The sequence below is a fragment of the Theobroma cacao genome, chromosome 5 (assembly GCF_000208745.1).
Source record: "Theobroma cacao cultivar B97-61/B2 chromosome 5, Criollo_cocoa_genome_V2, whole genome shotgun sequence".
In the NCBI taxonomy this organism is placed as follows: Eukaryota; Viridiplantae; Streptophyta; class Magnoliopsida; order Malvales; family Malvaceae; genus Theobroma; species Theobroma cacao.
In genome coordinates this window covers 28727975-28754599 of record NC_030854.1, presented here as the reverse complement: position 1 = coordinate 28754599, position 26625 = coordinate 28727975, and the positions used below count along the sequence as shown (strand labels likewise).

The 26625-nt window shown below is 35.7% G+C and overlaps 3 protein-coding genes and 1 long non-coding RNA gene across 4 annotated transcripts; 3 read left to right on the top strand and 1 right to left on the bottom strand.

The window, feature by feature from the left end:
- Positions 6392–9134, top strand: LOC18599123 (uncharacterized mitochondrial protein ymf11). Its single transcript, XM_007028950.2, has one exon. The coding sequence runs from the start codon at positions 6522–6524 to the stop codon at positions 8592–8594; it is 2073 nt and encodes a 690-aa protein (XP_007029012.2). The 5' UTR covers positions 6392–6521; the 3' UTR covers positions 8595–9134.
- Positions 13837–15660, bottom strand: LOC18599121. Its single transcript, XM_018120992.1, has 2 exons — positions 14377–15660; positions 13837–14113 (listed from the first exon to the last, which is right to left on the bottom strand). The coding sequence occupies exons 1-2, from the start codon at positions 15658–15660 to the stop codon at positions 14015–14017; spliced, it is 1383 nt and encodes a 460-aa protein (XP_017976481.1). The 3' UTR covers positions 13837–14014.
- On the top strand, positions 17999–18757 carry LOC18599120. The gene has a single exon (XM_007028947.2). It carries the CDS (start codon positions 17999–18001, stop codon positions 18755–18757), a length of 759 nt encoding a protein of 252 aa, XP_007029009.1.
- Positions 25015–26056, top strand: LOC18599119. The gene is made up of 2 exons (XR_001927847.1): positions 25015–25591; positions 25712–26056. It is a non-coding gene; the product is annotated as an uncharacterized LOC18599119 (long non-coding RNA).

Genomic DNA, 26625 nt, shown 5'->3' with positions numbered 1-26625 from the left:
TCTGCAATGACAACCGATCAGGGGCTAATTCAGCCACATGCTTGTATTGAGTTATGAAGGCTTTTGCTAAGTCTTTCCAAGTCTTAATACGGTTTCGATCTAGCTGTACGTACCACCGAGCAACTGACCCAGTCAAGCTGTCTTGGAAAAAATGGATCAGTAACTTATCATCGTGAGACTGTGCAGCCATCTTCCGACAAATACATGGTAATATGTGCCATGGGACCCTTTGTTCCGTCATATTTTTCAAATTCTGGAACCTTGAACTTGGCAGGGATTAATACATCCGGCACTAAGCATAGCTCGGTTGCGTCCATGGTACCAAACCTATCAACTCCTTCGATAGCACGAAGACGCTCTTCCAACAGATCGTACTTTTTTTGATCTTTTTCATTTTCTCCTATTTGTGACGAGTCATTTCTTAGTTTCTCTTGTTCTTTTGGATCGTCTAAATCTGGGACGTGTATTGGTTCAACAAGATTTATCCCAGAATATGGCCCAAATTGCCCATGAGTCGGTTGATGGCCCAGCGGGGGTGGTGCATTGTAATAAACGGGTGGCATCACTTGAGGGTGGACCATTTGAGAGGTTTGGGCATGTGGTGGAGTGAACCCTAAGGGATAGGGTGGATCATCCCTTTGGTTTCCACTGCCTTGAGCTGGTGGGTTTTTTGACAGAGCTGGCTCTTCGATCGCTCTTTTTTCTTTACTGAAACTCATCATCAATTCAATCATCTTTGCTAACTGTTCTCTCATTTCTTCCTGAGCTCTTTCCATTCTGTCCATTCGCTCTCTTTGTTCTTCTTCCATGATCCTTACTCGTTGACGAGTATTATGAACACGTTGGTCACTTGGCTTAGGTGGTCGAGCTATTTTGGAACCTTATTATTGATCATAAACATGAATTAGATGCGTATTTGATGCATAAGTGAACCCATTATCTTTATTTTTATATGAAAATACTTATTGTCATGAAATGATGATTTATGCATGTATGAATGATTATGTACTAAAAGTATTCGTCACATGACACCAAACAACAAAGTCATCCATTGCATAAGATATTTGTCTTTGATTACAACTCAGAAGCTATCTAGAAATATTCGTCAATCTTATTATAATGGCTATACACTTCATCTAAATACTTGATCAACTATTGCTCTTGTTTTCCAATTGGAAAGATCTGGCTTCTTAATATGTCCGTCTTCCAAGCCATGCTTCTCGCCTTGTAAGCCACCTCCTTCATTTGCCAAACCAAGTAATCCATCTGGTCTTGTTTCTCTGTATAAGCTTGTCTGTAAGATTCACCCCATTCTTGAATTCTGGTGCTCTGTTACTTGAGGCGTTCATATTCCTGTTNTTCATCTAAATACTTGATCAACTATTGCTCTTGTTTTCCAATTGGAAAGATCTGGCTTCTTAATATGTCCGTCTTCCAAGCCATGCTTCTCGCCTTGTAAGCCACCTCCTTCATTTGCCAAACCAAGTAATCCATCTGGTCTTGTTTCTCTGTATAAGCTTGTCTGTAAGATTCACCCTACTCTTGAATTCTGGTGCTCTGTTGCTTGAGGCATTCATATTCCTGTTGATAGGTCGTCATGACCCCTTCGAGCTCTTCATACTCCTGTCTTAGTAATTAGATGGACTCTTGTTGAAATCGCACTTGTCTTTTTAGTCCATCATTGTGCGTTTGAAGTTCATTGCCTCGATTTTCTCTCACCTGTATTTCCCTTTGAAGTTCACTGGTCATGGAAGAAAACTTATTATTCAGGCTCTCATACTTCCCTTCTATTTTTCGGACCTTCTTTTTTTGTTCACTTACTTCTCTTTTCATTTTCTCACACTCTTTTTGGAAGTCTTCATACCGTTGCTTCCAACTGGCATTTTCAGCTTCGGACTTCTTTCGAGCCAACTCACTTTCGAGCAAAGCGTCTCGTGGTTCTGGATCGACTGGGCCACGTAGTGCATCTTCTTTCGGATATACCACATCTTTAACTCGTTGGTCATGCCATATCTGATATCCGGTAGTCACTTCATCGATGTACCTCCCTTGATCAACTCGACTGATTTTCTTCCAAGCTTGCGCAATCTCCTTAATCATTTTTAGAAAACCCGACTCTCCATAAGCGAACTCCAAAGTATTAAGTCGGTGTGTCATCGGCACAAACTGCTCTGACCCAAATTGTCTTCTCACCATAATTAGGGCGTAACTAATCGCTCCCTATGGCCCCATTAACGGTACCCAAGGTTCATTTTCGCATTTGTACAAGACCGGGTGATGCGGCATCCACGGAGCTCTCCATGTCACTTCCACATTCATGAGTTCTCGAAGTCTAGAGATCCATTGCTCCTTAGTCCTATTTTCTGGCCATTCACTCTCACAAAATTCTCTGATAGGGGTAGTTTGCGGATGAAATGGCTTTCTGAACTTATCGACCTTGCATTCGAAGTGCCTTACTATCTATATGGAAATAAGCTGTGCACATCCCACAAATCGTCCTTCCCCTTTTCTTCGACAGTAATTCAGTGATCTGAGAGTTTTCGCTAGAATAGAAGGTGAAAGATTGGCCTTGTTGATGACTTGCTCGAAGAAGTCTATAATTTCGACCCCTATATGTCCCAAGACTTTGGGAAAGATCACTAGCCCGTAAATTCCCAAGGCCATCACAAGCTGTCCTTGCTCAGTGTCCCGATGCTTCATGATATAGCTACGTAGAAAACTCCATGGGATACATTCATTGTCCATTTTTTTCCTTAGGTTCTGATCAACTTCCGCCAGGGTAATACCCATCATCTTGGCTAGCTTTCGCCTGTGTCCGGTCTTTTGTCCTCTCTAATATATCTTGTCCGGATTATCAAGATCGATTTGTAGGAGAGCCGAGTACTCTTCGATTGTGGAGACCATATCCACCTTATTGAACACGAAGCATCTATATGACGGATCCCAAAATTGCACAATGGCCTTCAACAACTGTTCATCTATCTGGACCTTAAGGAGTCGAGCTATGTGGCCATATTTCCTATCAAAAATTGCCTGAGTGGTAGCCCCCCACTTATCCCATATGTTGAGCAAATCGGTGAAGTCGTTCTGTTTAAGATCAAGATGGACCCTATCAGGTAGTGATGAAAAGTGATCCTTTGACAAGCAATCTCCTTCACTTTATTGGGCACTCGCCATATGCTGAGTCACTTCATAAATTCCATCGTAACTTGAGGATGGCCATGATGACTCCATGTATGCAACTGGATTTACTCTATTAATGGTTGTCAGGTGACAAATACTTTTCCTATTATGATGCAAATAGGCATATGACAAAAAATTCAAGTTAGCACTATAAACAAGAATTCCAAAAGATGAATGAAAGTAATTAATAACCTGATACCTTTATTACTCGCAGAGAAGAATTTAGAACAAGGGGATTATGAAAATTCCTTCATGTGTATCTAGTCAAAAGGTATATTCTCACGGGTGAAGCTCTACCTGAGCAAAGGCGACTCTCGGTATTCTACATGCTGAGTTTGGGTTGAAAATGGAGCTAAAAGTTCTCAAATCGCTCTTCACTGTCGTGCACACGGACTAGTAAAGCACCCCGGTCCTCACCCATTACAGGCTTCAAACGGACTAGGTTCGATTTGAGTGGGAGTCTTCACTAGCCCATGCGGAGGTTATCACCTCACGAGAGCGTAGCTACTTAACCCCCTCCTAATTAAGGACAACGCCCGGGTGGAAGGCTTATGCATGAATGCAAGATGTGTAGTGTGTGAGAAGGAATATACTGATCTCGGACCAATAATTTCACGCTCCCCTTATTCTAAATTTCCCGCAATTATTAAAAATAGTGAAGTAATAATAGCAAAATAAATGAATGCATTAAACAAAAATATACCAAATTGATGCTAGGGAAAACCACAAATTATTCAAGGCTAAAGATAACTTACGATTAATTAATGGCTTGACTCTCGATGTATCCCTAGTGGAGTCACCATCTGTCGCAACGTGCGGGTCCGGGAACCCATCCACCAGACGTGGGCGAAAATTAAATCGGTTTAGGAGTCGCCACCAATCTTTTTTTTTTTTTAGGTGTGATTGGTCACTTATTAATACGATTCTATCGACGAAGTTCTAAATTGATTTTAGATTCGTCGACAGAACGAGAACTGGTCCATGTTTTTAGAGATGGGTTCGGGAGTGCGGTTACGCACGGAGAAGGGTTAGCACCTCCGTGGCGCCCGTTCCACGAACGGTACCATTTAATCTTAAGTTATCTTAATATAGCCTTTTCTTAATTTAATTCCTACTTTATTAATTAAATTTTTATTAAATTGACAGATTGAGTTTTTTATTTGGTTTTACGTATGCACATGATGCAAGCGTAAAATGATGTCATAACTTGTTTATTTTAGATGATGGAGTCGGTAATCTTTTATTGGAAAATTATTCGAAGACCATTCCAACGCTTTGGTGAAGTCTCGAAATTCTCCTCACCTAGAGATATCCCCGGAAGAACTCATCTCTACAAGCTCCTCGGGGAAATCCCATCATCGGGATTCCCGCGCCATTTGCAAAATAAGAGTGGCATGCAATGATAGTATAAAATGATGAAATCTATATGACCGTATTTATTAATTAGTTGATTGATAATAATAACATGCTTAATAATTTCAAGTAATTTATTGACTTATTCATATATTTATCGTTATTATTTATCATTATTATTTATTATTTTTTTAAACAAAAATTATTCGGACTAATGGGTATAAGGGTATAGAATCCGAATTTATTCCAACGCTTCGGTGAAAATCCGTTTCGAACTCCGCACTTAAGTGACCCACCCGAAAGAGACAACTCTTTGCCCCTTTTAGGTGGTAATGCTCAAATAATTGTTCCATTTATATTTTTTTATTTTATTATTATTATTATTTATTTATTTTATTTTTTTAAAAAAATAGTGCTCCACTATCTAAAAATTTAAAAATCAAAACCTTAATTAGATTCCATAAAGAAAATTTAATTATCGATAATGAAAACCATTAATGAATTGTGAGTGTGACCCATGGCACGCAGCCACCCACATGGCGCACAATCACTGGCACCATAAAAGACAATTACGAAGATTTAAATGTACCAGATCAAGGCCTCGACTCAAACCGTTTCCTATTTTTTCATTTTGCTTAAGGAAAAAAAAAGTCTCCACCATTTCACGGATTTTGAAACCATAAGTTTTTTTAGTATCAGATCAAGAAAAGGTTCCCTTGAGCCTGACTCTCAGCAAACGAAACAAACACAAACAGAAGAAACCTCAGCTTACAGAGCTAACGTATTTGATCATCAAGAGTAACGAAACAGAGATTGCCGACAATGCTTCTCCAGATATAGCGTTGAAAGAAAAGAAACCCAGTTCGAGAAACACGGAGATTTTTTCACTTGTTTCAGGCTTAGCAGGTGACCTACAAAAGGGGAAAAAAAAGGGGGGCAAACACAGTGAAAAGGAAATGGCAAGTACAAAAGAGTCAAGCTCAGAAGGAAGCAATATCAAGGGAGTGCCGACTCATGGAGGTAAATATATTCAGTACAATGTGTACGGTAACTTGTTTGAGGTATCCAGTAAGTACGTGCCTCCTATTCGACCAATCGGTAGAGGTGCTTATGGCATCGTTTGGTAAGTTTTAAGAGTTGTTTATTTATGCAAGTTTTTAATGTTTTTGTTTAAAGAATTTTGGTGGCTTGTTCTGTTTTTTTCTTCTTTTTTTTTTTTTNGTTTTTTGTGTGGCTAGGTAGCTTTTGCTGATGGATTTTTTTATCTTCGATTTTTTGTTTTTTCCCCCTTCCTCTTTGGTTTTGCAGATAGCCCTTAAAAAGTCGGGTTGTCCAAAAATTTGGACAATCCGACGATGGGGTGGTTGGGGAAGGGATGGCTAGGCGTACGCCCAGTCATCCCTTTTTTTTTTATTATTATTTTGTTTCATTTTATTATAATTTAAAATTATTTATTTATTTATTATATATTATTTTATATATATATATTTTTAGGTGTCTACAGTTATTTGTGTAATTTTCGATTGAATTGTTTTATCTAAGTTAATTTATGTTTTTGCCAAACATTAAACTTCTAATATGACTATTTTATAGACATTATCTTCATCCTCAAACACAAACTTTTTTAGGTTCTAATTTGCTATTATGAATAAAAACAATGCTTTGCATGTTTGTTGTATAAAAAGAAATTGTCCAGAGCTCCTCTAGATTTTCATGTTTTCTTTGTTATCTGATAGTGAGTTAGTGACTCAATAGTCTGAAAGGTCAAATTGTCTAAAAATTGACATCATGTGATCAAATAAACAAGAACACGACTATAGCCGCATTTATGTCAAAACTGATTTAAGATCAAAATTTGAGGGGCTAGAGTAGTCATTTACCCTAAATAAAATGATAGATTCGAAACTAACAAACCCTTGGAATGGCGCCATCGAATAGAAACAACCAAAAGAATCCTGGAACGCGGAAGCTTTCGTCTTCAAAAAATGTTACTGGGGAAAACCATCAAACACCTTCCCTCCATTTCTATTAACAAATCTTTCCCTCGCTTTTCTTCCTCCCTTTCCGTTCTCTCAGCTCACGACCCGACATCCGACTCGGATCCACATGCTCTTTTAAAGCAGGACCCAATTGACATCTGCCTTTCAATATGGGTTAAATCCTTCTCTTCACCACCCACCGCCACTTTCCCAAACCTCACCGGCTTCCTCTCAAAATTCGATCTCTGGGTCTTAGCCTACCAACGCTCGTGCGCTCACGTGACCGGTACCTTCCCTCCCCGCAACGCCATCCACTTCCAGACCCTCCATTCCCTTCTCTCCCTCCAAAGCGCAGTCGTTCACGGCCGCCGTTTCAAGTGGAACAACAAGACCCATCAGCTTATTCGTAGCCCAAACGACAAGCCGTCGACGAGTTTAATCTCAAAGAGAAAACTTCAAGCTATGCTTCAATCCCCTGACCCCTGTTTTCAGGACCGCGTTGTTCAAGAGGTTCTTTTGATGGTCCTGGAACCGATTTTTGAACCCCGGTTTTCAAGCAAATCTCATGCCTTTAGGCCTGGAAGGAGTGCCCATAGCGTTATCCGCACTATTCGGAGTAACTTTGCTGGGTATCTTTGGTTTTTAAGAGGTGATTTGAGTGAGTTATTTGATAATGTGGATGTAAATGTAATCATGGGTTGTCTCGAAAAGGTTGTAAAAGATAAGAAAGTTTTGAATTTGATTAAATCTGGGCTTAACCAGCCTGTTAAGAAGAGATTGAAGAGCGATGACGATGGTGGTAGTGGTGGTGGTGGAGATTTGAAGAGCAAAAGGATGAAAAAAAGAAAGGCTACTAAGAAGAAGATTTTGAATGAGAATGAGCCTAAACCGGACCCCTATTGGTTGAGGACCTTCTTTGATTTTGCTCCTGAGGAAGCTGCTAAGGTACCTTCTTATGGTTGTTGTGGAATTTTGAGTCCTTTACTTGCTAATGTCTGTCTTAATGAATTGGATCAAGTGATGGAAGAGAAGATAGTTAAGTTTTTTAGGCCGTCTAAGCATGACTCGATATGGAAAGATACAATTAATGATGGATGTCATAACCCTTCTTGGCCTGAGTTTGTTCCGTCTAGTGGTAGAGAGAAAACTAGGAAAATGGATTACATAAGACACGGAAGTCATTTCTTCATTGGCATTCGAGGACCCAGAGAGGATGCAGTGCAAATTAGAAAGGAAATAATTGAGTTCTGTGAGAGCGAATTTGGGATAAGGTTGGATAACTCTAAAGTGGAGATAGAACACATAAGTAGAGGAATTCAATTCTTGGACCATATAATTTGTAGGAGAGTGATACACCCTACCCTTCGTTACACAGCTAGTGGAGGGAACATTGTGAGTCAAAAGGGTGTAGGGACTTTGCTTTCAGTTACAGCTAGTTTACAGCAATGTATTCGTCAGTTCAGGCGGCTTCACTTTGTCAAGGGTGATAAGGATCCTGAGCCTCTGCCTTGTACCCCAATGCTCTACTCGAGTCAAGCTCATACAAATTCACAGATGAATAAGTTTCTTGAGACCATGGCTGATTGGTACAGATATGCTGATAATCGAAAGAAAGTTGTTGGCTTTTGTGCTTATGTGATTCGTAGCTCTTTAGCTAAACTGTATGCTGCAAGGTATAGGCTAAAATCTCGTGCCAAGGTGTATAGGATAGCTTCACGTGATCTTAGTCGTCCATTGAGGGAGAGTAGCAACAATTCAGCACCGGAATACTCTGACCTTTTAAGGATGGGACTTGTTGACGCAATTGAAGGTGTTCAGTTCTCACATATGTCTTTGATTCCATCTTGTGATTACACTCCATTTCCAAGGAATTGGGTACCAGACCATGAGCAGCTTTTGCATGAGTATATTAGACTACAAGACCCAAAATTCTTCTGCAATTTGCATAGGTCGATAAAACGTGAAGGCCTAAGTTTACCTCAAGATGAGTTATCTGGGATTGTGTGGGATTATAAGACTCTGGGAATTTGGAGATATCGGTCTAATACTGGCCAAGAAACAAAAGAGGGTTCAGAATAAAAGGTAGGGGAAACTTGTATATTGTTTCCCAGTATTAGAAAATAGTTTGTGCTTGGTTTTCCTTCTTCAGGGAACATTTGTTATCCTTAAGCTAATGAAATACTATCAAACTGGGCAGGCTTGGTTCATTTGCCTCTTGGGGAAGTTCATTTGAAGATCTGTCTTTTCTCCTAACAAATAAAAAAATCGATTCATTTATGAGCATCATTGGGAAAATAGATGTTGAAGGATCTTATGAATAACTGCTAAAGTTTCACATAGACTATAAAAGGGACTTATGTTCAATCCTGCCTTCATCAGAGAATGAGGTTTGGGGAATTGTGGAAGGCTAGCACCTGCTGCATATTCCAATTATAGAAACAAAATGAGATTCTTCTAACATAGGAAAAATAGGTCCATTTGATGAGCATGGTATTTAATGTTTGCAGTATTGCTCATTTGTTCATTACTCAATTTCTTTTAATTGTAATTATTGATCTTTGCTTGATTTACCAACTTGGCTCTATAAATATTTAACATGTTTCTTCTCTGATTCTTTCATTTGTGTTTCTTACATTCTTGATGTCATTTCCCTTATTATTTTCATTGAGAAATTTCTGTTCTGATTCAACTGTCCTGCCACCACTGTACATACTTCTGTCACCATTGATGAAAGCCTTTACCACTAAAGGATTTGCAAAAAAGGACTAAGAGGTATGCCTTCATTTTTTGTTGATTTCAAGGGCAAGCTTTTTTGATGTGTGCAATTATGTGATTCCGGGGGTACAATGCCCAAATAAGCCCTCAAACTTACCCAAAGTGGAATAAACTTCTCATCTTTTATTTCGTGTAATTATGGTTGCAAATTCCTATTTCCTTGTTATTATAACCATTAAAAATTTGAAAACGAGTATATAAAGTCCAATAGAGAAAACCGGGGACTAATCTCTGTTATCTTCTGCTGTGAATCTCAAATATTGCTTCCAACTCAGGTTTGCTTCTTTCCTTTATTTTTCCTATCTACAAGAATTTTGAAACTAAAAAACTTTCTTTCTTTCTACTCTGCTTTTTGCTTTCCAATTTTCCTTCTTTGAATACAAAATCTTAACCTGCTTTATTTTATTTTATTTTTATCGAAGCTATTCCCCTTTCTCTTCCTTTGATCTCCTTCTTCTATTTATTTTTTCATACCATTTTTCCCTTTTTATAATTTATGGCCAACCAAGAAGGTTTAAACAGATAATGGAAAATTCTTGTAACATCAAGGTTCTAATTATAATAAACTAAAAGTTTATAACCTTAGTTTCATGTAATAATAGATGGATGGCTTATTTCCATTTTTCCAGTGAAGTTGGAGGACTTATTTGGGTCTTATGCCGATTAAGAGGTACGCCTTCAATATTTAGTTTTCATGCCTTTCTCATAAATGGGTATTTGCTCTTTCTGTTATTAATGTCAGCAATCTATTTTTGCTTGTAAACGGGTTTGTTCATTGATGAATCTTACACTTGTTAATTTTATTTTTCCTTTTTTATTGAATTTTTTTTATTAATATCCAGCACTGACGTCAGTTTTTGTTTATTTTTTGTTTTCAAAATATATATATCTCAAAAATCTAATTTATTTTTACAGTGACTGGAAAAAAAAATCTTGATTTTGATCAGGGAAGAAATATCTGTTGTCATTGCCGCCATAAGAAGTGGCAATTATTGCAGCAACATCATAGTTAAAGAGGGAAGAAAATGTGATTTTAGTTTGCTGAATGCTGGTGGATATATACCGCTGAGGGTAGACTTTCTAGAAATTTGTCTGGTTTTGATTTCTTTATTTTTTAGTGAAAAAGGCATTGAGATCTTTTGAGGAAAAACAATAGGTGCAATCTTTGTTTCCTTTTATTTATTGTGATTATTTTACCTTGCAAGTCTTCAACAGTGTATATTATATAATTTTTATTCAGGAAAATCAACAGATACAAAGTGCAGTTGTCTTTTTATGAGCCTTAATGGCTCAAGAAGAGTTTCCATCACATTCAACCTTAAAACAAATTAATTGCTGTCAAAACCTAAGCTGCATAATATTGTCTTCTGCCACATTTTGTAAGGTCCTTTTTCTTTTTGATACTTTTCCCTCATTTCAACCACTACTGATCTATTCAGATAGTTATATAAAGCTCTATAACCTTTCATAGAATGAAGAAGCTCATGCTTGTCATCAGCGTTTCATTTCCTGTTTTTTTACAGTATGGCCTCTGGATCTCATCAAATTCATTCCTTTCTTTAGTTATAAAACACTATTCCACACACATATTAGAATAGATTAAATCATGTTTTGTTCTGTATTCACAAGATTGAAATTTTAGCTATGTTATTGGTCGAAATTTTGGGAGTTTTGAGTGATCTACTGGACACAGGAGCAGTATTGTGATTTTTGTAAGATGTTTTGTTATGATAAAGGAAGAATGAACCTCATAGGATGAGATTGTGAGAGCTAAAGCGCTGAAATTAGGAAACAAATGGAAAAAAGTTATGACTAGAGATAATCATTTTGAGAATATGCTACAAACAGAATCAAATATAGTAGCAACATACAGTAATAATAAAGATGATGATGGCAGTGACAAGGATATTGCCAAGTTATTGAAACAAGTCATAATCAAAGATAATCAAGACTGCAGTCTAGATTAAACTGCTAATATAATGTCGCATATAACAAAGGACTTTCATGCAAACAAAAGCCGAATATAGAGCTAGAAAAAAAAATTAGAGAAAGAAAGAAAAGGCAGCAGATATAGGTAATGCATCGTATGATTTCTAGCATCCAAATCCTTGGTTCAGCTATCAGGAATTGACAATATCTAGATCAAACGGAAGGTCTCCAGAGGTTACACTTTGAAATATAGCCCCTCTTGCTTGTGGAATGAAACCATCAACTAATTCTTCAACCACATGGCCCATGAGATTGTTGCCGGCCTTTGTTGTGTTAGGAGGCTGACCATACTGAGGAACTGCAGCAAAGGTTGGCTCACTTGTTGTAGAACCATTCATTTGATGAATAGGTTGTGGAACATGCTGATGAACAGCCAAAGTTGGCATACTTGCTGTATAATCATTCACTTTGTAAGGTTGTTTCCAATTTGATGAACCAGCTTCAGGAATTGGATTTGAATTATGAACGTATGGAACACAGATTTGTTGTTGTGGTATAGGTATTACTGTTTGAGAAACATGGTGAAATGCTGAACCTGAATATGGAAGGTCGGTCATGAATTTGGAAAATTGGGGAGGGTAACTTTGAGACGTAAGCAGTTGGGGCTGTTGCTGTTTTAGTTGGATGCATTTGACAGGTTGAGTGTAAGCGTTAGCTCTATCAGCATGGTATAGAAGTTGCTTCTGATGTGTTTGTTGGACTTGAATTGCTCTGACAGGTTGAATTTGAATATTGGAACTGCTGCTGTGATGCAGTGTTTTCTCCTGTGTGTGTTGGATCCCTGTGACAGGTTGAGAATGAGTACTGGCTATAATGTTGTGGCAAAGCAGTAGATCCTGCTGTGTCTGTTGGAAGCCTGTGACAGATTGAAGTTGACTGCATGCTCCATTGGCCTGGCACTGCAGTTGTTCCTCATGTGTTTGTTGAGTTTGGATCTCTCTTACTGGTTGGAATTGAGTATTGGCACTATCAGTAGGGCACAGAATCCGTTGCTTCCTCTGTTGGATCTCTTTGCAGCCTGCAATTGGTTGGCGATGGCACAGTTCATGTGAACATCATATTTGCAGGAGCCACACCTATACAGCCAGTGGTTTGAACCATATTGCTTGCAGATGTCACACTGAAATTTCTTCTTACTATAGGGGGAGCTGAAACAAAGTTCCAGGGCGTGATGGTGGGTACTAGTATTGACTGATGAGGGCTTATAGACGCAAAGAGTGTGTATATCAAGCTGACAATCTTTACAGTGGTAGCAAAAACCTTTGCCAAGTTTCCCACAGGCATTGCACTTGAAGGAACCAGTGGCATAACAGGGATTGAAAGAAGAACAAGGTTATGTTTTGGGTCGACTTGGTGCTTTTTTTTTTTTTTTGAGGCATCCGGGAGCAAGTTTTGTGTAGGCAGTAGTTGCACGTACTGCACAAGTAGAACCATCCTGAGGCCTCTAACTTGCAACTTGCACATATAAGTGTATTTGTGGTTTGCGGTTGAAAACTTTGCAGTTTCAAGGGATGCAGGTGACTGAAATGTTGAATAACTGGATCCATATCAAGCCTGCCTTTCTGTGTCTCCATGAAATGATCGTTAATCTGCTGGAGAATTCAGAAGCACTATAAGGATATTTGAATTGCTAAGTTATTGAGCAGATTGTATGTGAACATGTCATCTCCTGGACGCAATTTTCCATGAGATGTCGCATTATGACAAACCCTGATTGCAAGGTTATCTGGTTAAAAAATTATTAAATCTCCGCCATATGCCAAGTCGACCTGCATCATTTGGGCTTGACATTATAACTGTTTGCTTTGTTTGGAATGAAAACAGAATACAATGGCGAATCTGAGATACTAAAAAATTTACTTTAGTCAGGGGACAGCTTCGGTATCCAGGGAAGAAAACAACCTGTACTTTTCTAGTTGTCTCTTTCACAGGGAAGTTAACGCTTGAGTTTAACTCTTGCCAGTTATTCATTTATTTTGCATTGTTCAGCTAATTATATCTATTCATCTCAAGTCAAAGCGAGCTAATATATTTAACAGAAGGTAAGGTATTGTTTTTCCAGTGTGCTCAATAGCTAACTCTTGAGCCCTCTCCTAAGCCATATGAATTATAATTCCTGCATTTTGCCATTACAAGCTGGACATTCCTGAGTTTTGCCATTACAAGCTGGACACCGTAAATATCAAATCAGAGTAATAATTTATCAAATAAGGATGCATTAAATGATCTGAATTCGAAAGTACACAAAATATAAGTGAGGACATGATATGCAAATAATAAAATTTTTAAAGACCAAATATTTAATAATAACTTAAAGCGGTGTCTAAAAGTGGATTAAATCCGATTATTGTAGGAGTATGAGGTTTCAGTTTCATTAGTTGCAGTCAGGAGACTTCAATCCTGTCAATCATGAGATACAGCAATTAGGAATGTCTCAGTTTGTGATCCTAATAGGCTACTACACCAGGGGATTGAGGTAAACTCAAATACTACTTTCATTTGTTCATCATTACATTGCTTGCCAAACTTTAAAGGAGATGATAATGGAACCCTGACTCAGATTGAAGGGACATCATATTAAGCTAGCCAAAACTTTGAATAGCTAGCGTATTGTCAATTTACAACTATGTGTTTGAAAGGGGAAAAACAGAAAAAGGAGGAGCATCCTGGGTGAGTAGCTTTCTACCCTGGATTGAAAATTAACAATCTTGCACACAATTTCCCTTTTCTTCTTTTCAATTTCTTCCATCACTGAAAACTGTAGTACTTCTCTCATACTTAGGAGAAAAGCAATATTGGAAGAGCTTCCAACAAGATGAACACCCTGATCTTCCCTGCAAATACGGAACAACCTAACGATGCATTAATCTATTACCCTTTAAAAATAAATGATTTTACCCACATTTGACAAAAAAAGTATTATTGAATTTTGTTCAGTTCTGCAAGAACTTAATCTGTTTAAAATATGGAGGGAAGTAATTATCAATTGGATTGAGATAATGTCAGGAGGTTATAGAACATGTAAACTTGTCAAAACTATTTTGTACAAGACAAAGATAGCCATGCTAGAGTATGTTATTTGGTTACTTGCACTTACTTGCTCGGATTTGCTGCTCTGATCTCCAATTCCAGACACGCACCTGGATTCATTTGACATTTTCTTTCTATTCCTCTGCCCCCCTGAATGAGTACCATCTCCGGTTAAAAATCCCTCTTTCATCCTACTGTCCGGGTTACAAAAATCAAAACTTTCCTTCTTAGCATAAATAGTTTCTTGTTTGGTTAGTTCAAAGTTGCTCATAATCCTCTCGATCATAATGTCATTTCCATCACTGATTGTTTCTTTAACCTTCTGGAGAGGGCTTGTATCAGAAAGTTTAGGCTCCTTTCTTGCCAGAGTTGTATGATCGAAACTTGAATAAGATCCTGCCAAATCTATTGAAAAACATCCATCGCTAAACTGGTAACTTGGAGCTGTACTCAAGTCACCTGAAACTAGACTTGTTTGGTCTGTCTCTTGTGCCTGTACTTTTGGTTTCGGAGAAGTGCCAGCAATATCCGGCTTGTGACTTGATCCGAAGTTTTCATCCTGGCCATTTCTTGTTGTAAGTTTCCTTTTAGGACTATGCAATCTCTCATCCCATCCAACCACTGTTTTAAGAAAATTTTCTTGTGTTCTGTTCTCTCTGATGTTCCTAGGGACGCCCTGGGATACTAATTGCTTTAGTTCTGTGCCTTCGTTGACATAATCTTCTCTTTGTTTAGTTTCCATTAGGGATGCTGAGGAATACATAATCTGTCTTGTCAAAGGGTTTGGCAATGGTGCAGTTGGATGCCGAAAAGATTGTGTTCTTTGATTGGAAATGGCACAGGCAAGATGTGTATCAAACTCACAGATTTGACACCTATAAAGCCATCCTTTATAGCTGGCCGGTTCTTTGCATATGTCACATCGCAAGTCATAAGGAGGTGAAAACTCTAGTTTGAGCGTGTGAAGATGGGAAGTGATTGCTACAGAAAGTGGCAGTGCCGAGCATAAGATATGGTAGCAAGTGGAACATTCTGCACAGTAGTAGTAGAATCCATTGATATGATGTCCACAAGCCTCACACTTGAAGGTTTCCTCTCCAAATGAAGGCATGATATGGAGGGTTAAAACGTGAGCAGGGTGGCCAGGATGTCGGGTTTTCCTAGGCATATTGTAGCACACTTGGTGAAGGTAGAAAGGACAGGTTTTGCAGTGGTAATGGCCCTTAGCTGGTAGTATGTCGAGCTTGCACCCAGAACAGGTAACGTTTCCTGAAGAGGTTAAATTGGTACGTACCATTGGATGGTGATGACTGAAATGGTGATACATATGCTCCTCCTGAAGTGCTTTCATCTTCTCTTTCTATTAGTTATCTATCTTCGTTTGCTCCTTGTGCAACTTTTTGCTTCTTTCTCTGCTTGTCTAAGCGTGTGCGTTGAGGGAAGGAATCTGCTTGATGAAGATTGTTCGAGGAAGAACAGAAGAAATTACTTCTATTGTATTGGGAAGTTCACCTCTTTCTTACCGTGTTTGTTGCCCCTTTGCACAATGTTCAAGTCGCGGGTATTGAACCTCCAAGGTGGCCCAGTGCCGGCCTTAGCCACAGGTAACACTTCCTAAATTGCAAGGTTGTAGTTTTTTGTCTAGTATGCATTGGCTCGACACAGATCGTATCTGGCAATGTAACAGGCCGGCAGAAAAAAAAATTGTAGGAAATCTTCTAATTGGGATATCCCAGGTTCTCCTGTAACTTCATACTGATGTTTGTATCTGAATCCCAATAGTAAATAAATTAGAGCTAGCCTCCAGAGCGCTAGAATTTTTCAAGTTAATTATATAGTTGTCAGCTTATTTTCTTGTTGAATACTTGCCAATATCATAGCTCCTATTATGCTACCAATATGTTCGGTTTTAGGTATACTATCCTCTGTTCCTTTTACATATACTTTTTCAAGAACAGATTGCATTTATCTTAGATTCTCTCAGTGATACACATCAAAACCTTTATACTTAGTTAATATAATAAGAGGCATTTTAAAAAATTACGCTTAAAAATAAGATGCTTTCCAAAATTATTTTTTTTTTATAATTTTAACTGTTTTTAATTAAGTTGAACAAAATTATCTTTAATGAAACCTCTTTATATCAAATGCACGTGATATTACACGCCATACACATGATGTTACACGTTATGTACAAAAACATGTTACACGTCATGCATTAAATCTCTTTATATTAAGTGCATATGATGTTACACGTCATGTTGAAAAAAAATTATTGTTACACGTCATGTATAAAAACATATTACACATCATAATTAACAAAAGTTGTTACACATCATGTTAAAAGAATATTATTTTTACACGCTATGTATAAAAACATGTTACACGTCATAGTTAAAAAAAAAAGTTGTTACACGTCATGTTGAAAAAAATATTATTGTTACACGTCATATTGAAAAAATATTATTGTTACATGTCATATTTAAAAAAATTTTGTTATACTTTAATGTCTGAAATATTATTGTTACTTACGAACTAAAACTTTAAATCCTTTCAACTCTCTTGATTTCCTTTTATTTTTCTTTTATGATTTAGCACCGATTAAAATGTTTCTAACATATTTTTAATTAAAAGTTATTTCAAATATCTGTGATCAATTTTATCATTTAAGTTTCATCCAAAACATCTAAAAGTTAAATTTTCCAAATAGCCGCCCACCCCAAGCACATCAAAACCATCTTTCGGCATCCTGAAGGCACGGAAGAGAAAAATCAAGAGCACAACAGATAGATGTTGAAGAGAGAAATCGATAAAATTAGAGAGAGTTGGATGGCGAGAGAGAGAAATCGGAAGTGGAGACGGAAATGAGGAAAAATTGTGATAGATTGTTTAATTTATTTGAAATGGTTTCAAAGATATTTTTATCAAGTCATGACTAAATATAATTAAAAATTATTAATTTTATTTTGATGGGTATTTTTAAAATCAAGTTATGAAGATGGCCCTTTTTCACAATTTTCTCATATAAAATTATCTTTTATGTTATAATTTTATGTGAAATTTTATTACACTTTTTTTTTTATTAAAATCAACTCATCTTGCCATAATTGCAATTAAGATCAATGGGATTTATGAGTGAATAAAATATAAAAGGAGGACTTTTTTGCGAAATGAGGATTGGCTTGTTTATTTTATTTTATTTTATATGCAAGTGCTGTGTCTTGCAGGTACAGAATTAGGAGAATTGAGGGAAAGTAACCTTAGGGAGAAGAGAAAATGTAGAAAAATGGACTCTTGAAAATCAATAATATTGTTTGTTAAGCCAAACTTCTCAGAATTTTCCTGCAAGTCAATATATTGTTTTCTGTGCGCATTTGAAGTGTTCAAACCTAGATAAAATGGCGGATATACATCTACAATCGAATCATTGAATAATAGTTCATTTTTTCCAAGTCAAACTATAAAAATGTCCACTATCAATTGGCAGTTGCATAGACCAACTAGCCAGCTATAAAAGCTTTAAAGTTTTAGCAACTTGTTAATATATGCATATTGTATTTGTCCAATAAAGAACAAGAAACATGAAACTCTCCTTTTAGAAACTAATGAAAACTTGACTTAGTTTGTCGAGAAATGCTATAAATAAAGCAGTTCTATCAACCAAACTACAGTAAACAGAGACAGAGATAATGGAATACAAGCATTTTGGCCACCAACATAACTTGAGAATTTACCAATTGCAGCCAGGAGATCATGAATACCGTTGCTCAGGCTGCGACTCATTTTGTTCAGGATCTGCATATGGCTGTTTGGGCTGCAAGTTTTTCCTCCATGAACAATGTGGCAATGCAGGTCGTTCCTTGCAACATCCTTCGCACCCCTTTCACCATCTTACGCTCGTCCCATACACCACCCACTTGGCTGGCACCTTCGCCTGTAATGCGTGTGGTGACACTGGAAATGCCTTTTCCTATTGTTGTCCTTTATGTGACGTTGATCTCCATGTCCCATGTGCTTTCTTACCTCAAATTATAAAACACGAATCTCATTTGCATAGTCTTAGCCTCACTTATTCTCTCCCTTTCCCTAATGTTTCCTCCCGTTTCTGTGATATCTGTCACAAATTGTTGGATTGCAAGTATTGGTCCTACAACTGTTTTGCTTGTAATTTTGCTGCGCATGCTCTTTGTGCTGCAAAGGAGATGAGACGTGAAACATGTCATGGAGAACATGTCTCTAGCAGTGGAACCACAGCACCACAATCCAATGAAATTCATCTTAAGGAAGATGCTGCGTCTGGGACCACTCAGGATCAACCAGAACCAGCAGAAATACAAGATCCAACTCTCCAGGCTATGTGTGAGTTAGAAAGACTGAAGCTGCAGATGCAAATGACTAATGAATTAGCAAAGATGATGGCATCATTCAATCTTAGTTCTTTGATTTGATGTTTCCCAAAGCTCTGTTAATTGACAATAAAAGTTAACTTGATCTTTTTCAAGAAAGAAAAATTGGAAGGAATAAGGGCTCTGCGGCTTCTACTATATTCACGTATGGGATTGAACAGATAATAAAGGTGATTACGTTATATATTTTCCTATTTCAGGTCTTGCATCTCAAAAGTGTTCTAAATCTTGTAATTTTTAAAACATTTTTCATTTATGATCAACAAATTGCTTCCTCTTTGTTTCTCCTTTCTTCTTCTTCTTTTTTTCTTTTTTTTGTTTGCCAAATTATAATGGATTCCATCGTGTGAGTTTTCCTTTTCTTGATAATTTTCCCATTTACTTGAAGCTGCATGGGGTGGCTTAATTTGCCAATTTAAGAACTGAAATTATTATATATTAAGTTGAGGATTTAAATAGTTAGTTTTAAGGACAAAATTATTATATATCTATTACATTCCGTATGATATCATTTTAAATGATTTACAATTTTGAAGTTATTTAAAAAATAAAAGTTACTAACAAAAATTATTAAATTTTATAAACGTTATAGAAATTATTATTAAAAATTATTAAATGATTTAATCTTAAATTTATAAAAGAGTAATAAATTATTTAAATTTTTATTAAATTGAGAAGACATATAATTAGCAAACAGTTTTAAACTCAATTCTTTTAGTATCTGCCTTCAATGCTAACTTTGACATACATACTGAATAAACAATGTTAGTTTAGATTAAACCATTTTATAAGATTTTAACAAGCTGATCCGACCATGTCCTCTCCCTCTTCTCAAACTTTTTCACTCTCTTGAAGCTAAAACAACAAGATTTAATAACAAAAATATGATTTTGATTTCATTTGAGATTTATTTTTCATCTATTTACAACGAAAATATCACTCAAAAGTTAAAATATGATTTCAAAAATTAAAACATAAAAAAGAAAAACCAAACAAGTATTATCACATAAGAAAAAAAAAAATAGAACACATGACAAAGATTTGGATTCACATAGGTTTTCACCTTTACCTTGTAAAATTTTTTCGTTTACAATTACAATCTAAAAAAGTTAACAACAGATTTTTTTTTTTTTTATGTACCCTTCTATCATCGAACACAGATCCTCTGCCCCCTTTCGTGCCCCCATCCGTGCCTCCTCTTCATATTTTTGCCATCTGTCCTATCCCTTAATGGGATGTTAAAAACGGTAGTGCCATAATTTTAACACCGTTAACGTCACTTTAAAAAAAAAAAACAAAACAAAATCTCATTCTAAGTTTTCTTCCTATTTGCTACCTACTTCACTTTTATCTTGTTTTGGCTACCTGCTTCTCTTTTGCTTCACTTTCACCAAGATACTTTTTGTAAATTTTTTTATTAATTCTTTAAGTAATCACACAAGGATTGCAAACCATCTTCCAACTTGTTTATCCCAGATTGAGCATGTCAATACACATTATGGTAGAAAACAAAGAAATATAGCTAATATGTAAGCCTAACTTGAAAACAACATGAGATTTATAATTGAAGCAAAACTCAATATCTATTTGACTTCATGAATTACAAACGTGGGATTTATCCATGCCCATAATGAAAAAGAAAAAAAAAAGACTCTTCATCAATCAAGTGGCATGGCATAGCGACACAGCAGACACAAGTGACTCTTCTCTAGCCATCGAACAATGCAGCCTCCATGAAAAACATGCCCACAAGTTCGGCATCCCAACTTTCCACCCAATAGAAGTGGAAGACTCCAAATTTATTCTTGATATCAAATAAAACAATGTTTGGCATAATTCAAACTATATAGAACTTAACAAATATTAAAACCAAAGTTTTATCTTAAAAGCAAACTAAATCACTTTTATCCTGCGTAAGTAAATTACAATAATATTTAAAATATGTTGGTGAAGTCATATCTTTCATCTATCTTTCTCGTCTCCTTTTGAAGTTTCTCTTTGTGAAATAGGAACTTATGGTATTTGAGCCTATACATATACAAATAAAAAATTAATTAAGTATTATAATCAACAATAAAAAATTAAATCATCAGCTTTGGTGCTATTCCAGAGCAATTAGCGATTTCAAGTTCAACAGCTTGAGGGAGATTAATTGCCCTTTGAGATATTAAAAAAATACGCTTACGCGGAGAAGCTAATGCATGTGTATGTTCTGCAATAAATTTAGTAACACGTAATTTATCATCATATCGTGAAACTTTTAATACAGCTAAGTATCCAAATCTTGTTTCTGGACGATGACTTTTGATATTATCATCTCTTTTATCATTTCTTCGAGTTCCTTGGCAAGAATAACAAAAAACCCTATCTACCCAATTACCATACTTATCCTTATGTCCTTTAGTTCTTCGAATACTAAATCCAACTTCTTTGGTATATCTATTGTAAAAATCATAAATATATTGTTCTGTTTCAAATTTCATTCCAACTTTTGGAATAATTTCTTCTGACATATTTTTATGAGCTGAAATCATAATATTAGTATTAGAATCAATCATGTTTGAACACTTATCTTGCTCAAGATTTTGCTCATCCATTGGTTTAATTGATGATAGAATATCATCTTCAGTAAATTCTAATCTTTGACATAATCGATCTTTATTAATTATATTTGTAGTTTCTTTATCCATTCCCTAAAAAATAAAAAATAAACAAATTTAGTTATCTTTTAAATTAATAGAAGAATCATACCTTCTTTTTCTACTATTTCATTCTATATGCTCAAAAATTTATTAATTAAACACAATTACTGATAAAAATACATCAAATTTGAATTAAACAATACACATACACATATATATATAAATATATAAAGTTTAAAAAATAAAAAAAATAAAAAAGCCTAAATTAAAAAGTTAATGAAAAGAGAACCACCTACGACTAAATTTGATATCAATATTTTCATGCAAGAACAAAATACATAATGAAACATGAATAATTATGAATAAGACATAAAAAAAACTGAATGCCTTTCAAAAGAAAAATATGAAAAATATTATTTGCTAGCACAAAATTCAATAAAACCTCATGTACTGAATCAATAAATATAAAATTGAAATCTAAAGAATTAATAAAAAAACTTACAAAAAGTATCTCAGTTGAAGTGAAGCAAAAAAGAACAGGCAACCAAAACAAGGTAAAAGTGAAGTACGCAGCAAATAGGAAGAAATCCTAGAATGAGATTTTGTTTTTTTTTTTAAATTTTTAAAGTGACGTTAACGATGTTACAAATTGTGCCATTACCGTTTTTAACATCTCATTAAGGGATAGGACAGGTGGCAAAAATATGGAGAAGAGGCACGGATAGGGGCACGAAAGGGGGGCAGAGGATTTGTGTTACCTATTTGCTGCCTACTTCACTTTTACTTTGTTTTGGCTGTCTGCTCCTCTTTTGCTTCACTTCAACCGAGATACTTCTTGTAAGTTTTTTTATTAATTCTTTAAATTTCAATTTTATATTTATTGATTCAGTACATGAGGTTTTATTGAATTTTGTGCTTGCAAATAACGTTTTTCATATTTTTCTTTTGAAAGGCATTCAGTTTTTTTTATGTCTTATTCATAATTATTCATGTTTCATTATGTATTTTGTTCTTGCATGAAAACATTGATATCAAATTTAGTCGTAGGTGGTTCTCTTTTCATTAACTTTTTAATTTAGGCTTTTTTATTTTTTTATTTTTTAAACTTTNTTAGATTTCAATTTTATATTTATTGATTCAGTACATGAGGTTTTATTGAATTTTGTGCTTGCAAATAACGTTTTTCATATTTTTCTTTTGAAAGGCATTCAATTTTTTTTTTATGTCTTATTCATAATTATTCATGTTTCATTATATATTTTGTTCTTTCATGAAAATATTGATATCAAATTTAGTCGTAGGTGGTTCTCTTTTCATTAACTTTTTAATTTAGGCTTTTTTATTTTTTTATTTTTTATTTTTTTAAACTTTATATATTTATATATATGTGGTATGTGTATTGTTTAATTCAAATTTGATGTATTTTTATCATTAATTGTGTTTAATTAATAAATTTTTGAGCATATAGAATGAAATAGTAGGAAAAGAAGGTATGATTCTTCTATTAATTTAAAAGATAACTAAATTTATTTATTTTTATTTTTTAAGGTATGAATAAAGAAACTACAAATATAATTAATAAAGATTGATTATGTCAAATATTAGAATTTACTGAAGATGATATTCTGCCATCAATTAAACCAATGGAGGAGCAGAATCTTGAGCAAGATAAGTGTTCAAACATGATTGATTCTAATACTAATATTATGATTTCAGCTCATAAAAATATGTCAGAAGAAATTATTCCAAAAGTTGGAATGGAATTTGAAACAGAACAAGATATTTATGATTTTTACAACAGATATGCCAAAGAAGTTGGATTTAGTATTCGAAGAACTAAAGGACATAAGAATAAGTATGGTAATTGGGTAGATGGGTTTTTTGTTGTTCTTGCCAAGGAACTCGAAGAAATGATAAAAGAGATGATAATATCAAAAGTCATAGTCCAGAAACAAGATTTGGATACTTAACTATATTAAAAGTTTCACGATATGATGATAAATTACGTGTTGCTAAATTTATTACAGAACATACACATGTATTAGCTTCTCCGCGTAAGCGTATTTTTTTAATATCTCAAAGGACAATTAATCTCCCTCAAGTTGTTGAACTTGAAATCGCTAATTGCTCTGGAATAGCATCAAAGGAGAGTGTTTTCTACCATAATGTGTATTGACGTGCTCAATCTGGGATAAACAAGTTGGAAGATGGTTTGCAATCCTTGTGTGATTACCTAAAGAATTAATAAAAAAAACTTATAAAAAGTATCTTGGTGAAAGTGAAGCAAAAGAGAAGCAGGTAGCCAAAACAAGGTAAAAGTGAAGTAGGCAGCAAATAGAAAGAAAACTTAGAATGAGATTTTTTTTTTTAAAGTAACGTTAACGGTGTTAAAAATTGTGGCACTACCGTTTTTAACATCCCATTAAGGGATAGGATAGATGGCAAAAATATAGAGAAGAGGCATGGATGGGGGCACAAAAGGGGTAGAGGATTTGTGTTCGCAAATAGGAAGAAATCTTAGTATGAGATTTTGTTTTTTTTTCTTTAAAGTGACGTTAACGGTGTTAAAAATTGTGCCACTACCTTTTTTAACATCTCATTAAGGGATAGGATAGGTGGCAAAAATATGGAGAGGAGGCACGGATGGAGGCACGAAAGGGGGCAGAGGATTTGTGTTATCTATCATATGCTTTATTCCGAAAGAAGTTACTCTAAAATGAACAAATCAATGTCTGACATATTCGTTTCCTTTTCATTTCCAAAGCATACACACAGATATGGGAGCCCAAAAATTTGTCACGGCTGCAGCCAGATCAAGGTCGTCCTGGTGAATTAAAAAGCAGAGCTCAGCTCTAAATTCTGCTACGTGCATTAGACCCACCTTTTCCGTTATCTATTTTGTGGTTTAGGTGTGGCTACTAGTGACCAAAACAGATAATTAGAAGTGGAATTGCTGTTGAAATTTTGTGGCAATATTAATTGCTTGGTCTTTTTCCTTTTTGGCCATTAATGGCATGTTTTTCTACTGCATGATGGGATTGAGCATTATGATTATTGCTTATGGCTGCTTTTGTTTTAAAGTTCTGTAAACTCCGTGAAGTCGCTGTTTACAACCAAGGGTTTTTTCTTTATTGGACATTCCGACTAATTTCTAGTTGATATGACTGGTATTATTTTGTATGACTATAATTCTTATTACCAACTGAATATTTTAGGGTAACATCAAACTGTATTTCCAGCTGGAAAAGAAAACAACTGATTGCTCATATATCGTCCCTGCTTTTCATTTTCTGTTTGTGTGGCTAAGTTTCATCGAACCGAACTTACATTATTTGATGTGTTGTTAAAGAAGGGACCTTTAAAGCTGCCAACAACCAATGTATGACATAAAGTCCTGTCTCGATATGTGCATTTGAAGATTTTACAGCCTAGACAATGTACTTTTGCTCTTTTACAAATTGGTTTGAGGTTTGTTGTCACTGCATGTTATTGCCTTTTTCTGTATGCTCTGTCTCGAGATAATTTGAACATAGAGAATCAGACATACTGATGGTCGGTGGAAATGAATTATTGACACCAAGGGCTAAAAATTCTACCGACAAAGAAAAAGAGGATGACGTTTACTTTGCCTGACCTATATAGCTTAAGCTTTCACTGAGATCAGATCTCAGACCCTTGCGGAGAGGGAGAGAGAGAATGGGATGGGGATCATCACCCTCCGACTCTCTGAAGATCTCACATGAGTTTAACTGTTACTCTCTTGCAAGTGAATGTGCCTCCAGGTCCGAGGAACGCATCCTAGGACCATCCTATAGTCGTAATCAATGCAAGTTCTTCCACCACAAAATATGCCCATAAGCTCCTTGGCTGACGCAACAGTCCCTTCACCCAAGACACTATCTCACTTCCTCGCAGAACTGCCTTCTTCATGTGCATATGGATGAGAAGCTAAGATGCTTCATGTCAGTTACTGTCTCGGTCATGGCTTCTTCTACCATTGTACAACCTGAAGCCTTAATAATTTCCAGATCATTATCGTTTCTGAAATAAATCAACTGTTTTGAGGACCCCCCCTTTCAGTGATCCCACCGAAGGTTCAATGCCGGGCTTGCTGTCTGGCTTCTTCAGACCAAGTTTGTACATGTTCCAATCTATAGATCACTGATAACATCTTATTCAAGAAGCAGCTGGTTGAAGGTTTCAGTGAGATTTGCTTAATCTATTCTGGCAGAGAGTAAGAATCTCAATCCAATATACAATACACATGTAGAGTGGTAATTTGGAGTTTAATTGTCAGGAATCAATATAGATGCTCCCTTTATTTAGGTTGTGAAATACTTTTTTGGTGTTACAGTTGCAGGCCAATATTAAAGGAGAATACAAGGAGCACTTGATGGATAGAAAACATGGAAAAGTTGGTTCTGCAAGGAGGGTGAGAGGGTGTTATGGATGAAAGGGATGTTGCATCAGGCGAAGAGCTATGGAGCATGTTTTGTGGAGGAAGAACTTGCCTTGTGAGTATGACCCTAGGTTGGACCTCTGATGGGTTGATCGTACCTATAGCCTAGACTAGTGTCCAGTACTCTTGTGTAGCCTCAGCGTCTCTCTATATCTGTTCTTCTGTGTTTTGCCGCTGTGATTCAATAAGAGGACTTTGGACAATAAACATTTCTACTTTCAGCATTGATTCTGTTATCGATATGTGCTTCAAAAATTTTATTTTGCATTTCATTTTCATTTTTTGGATCTCATTAATCCAAAAAATTAAGAGCATGATTTCCCGGCAGCTGTTGAATTTTGTCTCTCTTTTTCATGCATCTTCTCACACTAATTTCTGGGTAACTGAACAGTTATATCTCAGTTATTTGTCGGTAGTAATAATTTGTCGGTTTCCTTTGTTTTTTGAAGTTAATTAAGAACAAATATAAGTGAGCATGTGTCACGGGTCATGAATTCAAGCAGCATGAGGAGGCGTTGGGGATGAGCCACTCTTAAGTCGATCAACATTCTTTGCACTATTATTTTGATTTTATCATTATTTTTTAATTGAAATGCTGATCAACTAGTTATTAGAGTATATAAGAATTTTCAAATCCTTGAAAAGATGAAGTCAATACTTCTTTAAATTAACAACTTTTTTTTTCTTAAAAACTAATTAAAAAGTCATATCAGAAATAGAAAACATTATAAAGGTTAGAAGTCTTCAAATGAGAACTAATATTCTTTGGTTCATTCAGTTTTTTATATGTTGTTCCTCTTACTTATAAG

Bases quoted from the DNA above. Each gene is read 5' to 3' on its own strand.
- LOC18599121 (XM_018120992.1), bottom strand. From the start codon at position 15,660: ATGAAAGCACTTCAGGAGGAGCATATGTATCACCATTTCAGTCATCAC. The intron at 14,114-14,376 runs GTAAGTGCAAGT...CCGTATTTGCAG, and splicing joins AGAGCAGCAAATCCGAGCAA to GGAAGATCAGGGTGTTCATC.
- LOC18599120 (XM_007028947.2), top strand. From the start codon at position 17,999: ATGGAATACAAGCATTTTGGCCACCAACATAACTTGAGAATTTACCAA.
- LOC18599123 (XM_007028950.2), top strand. From the start codon at position 6,522: ATGTTACTGGGGAAAACCATCAAACACCTTCCCTCCATTTCTATTAAC.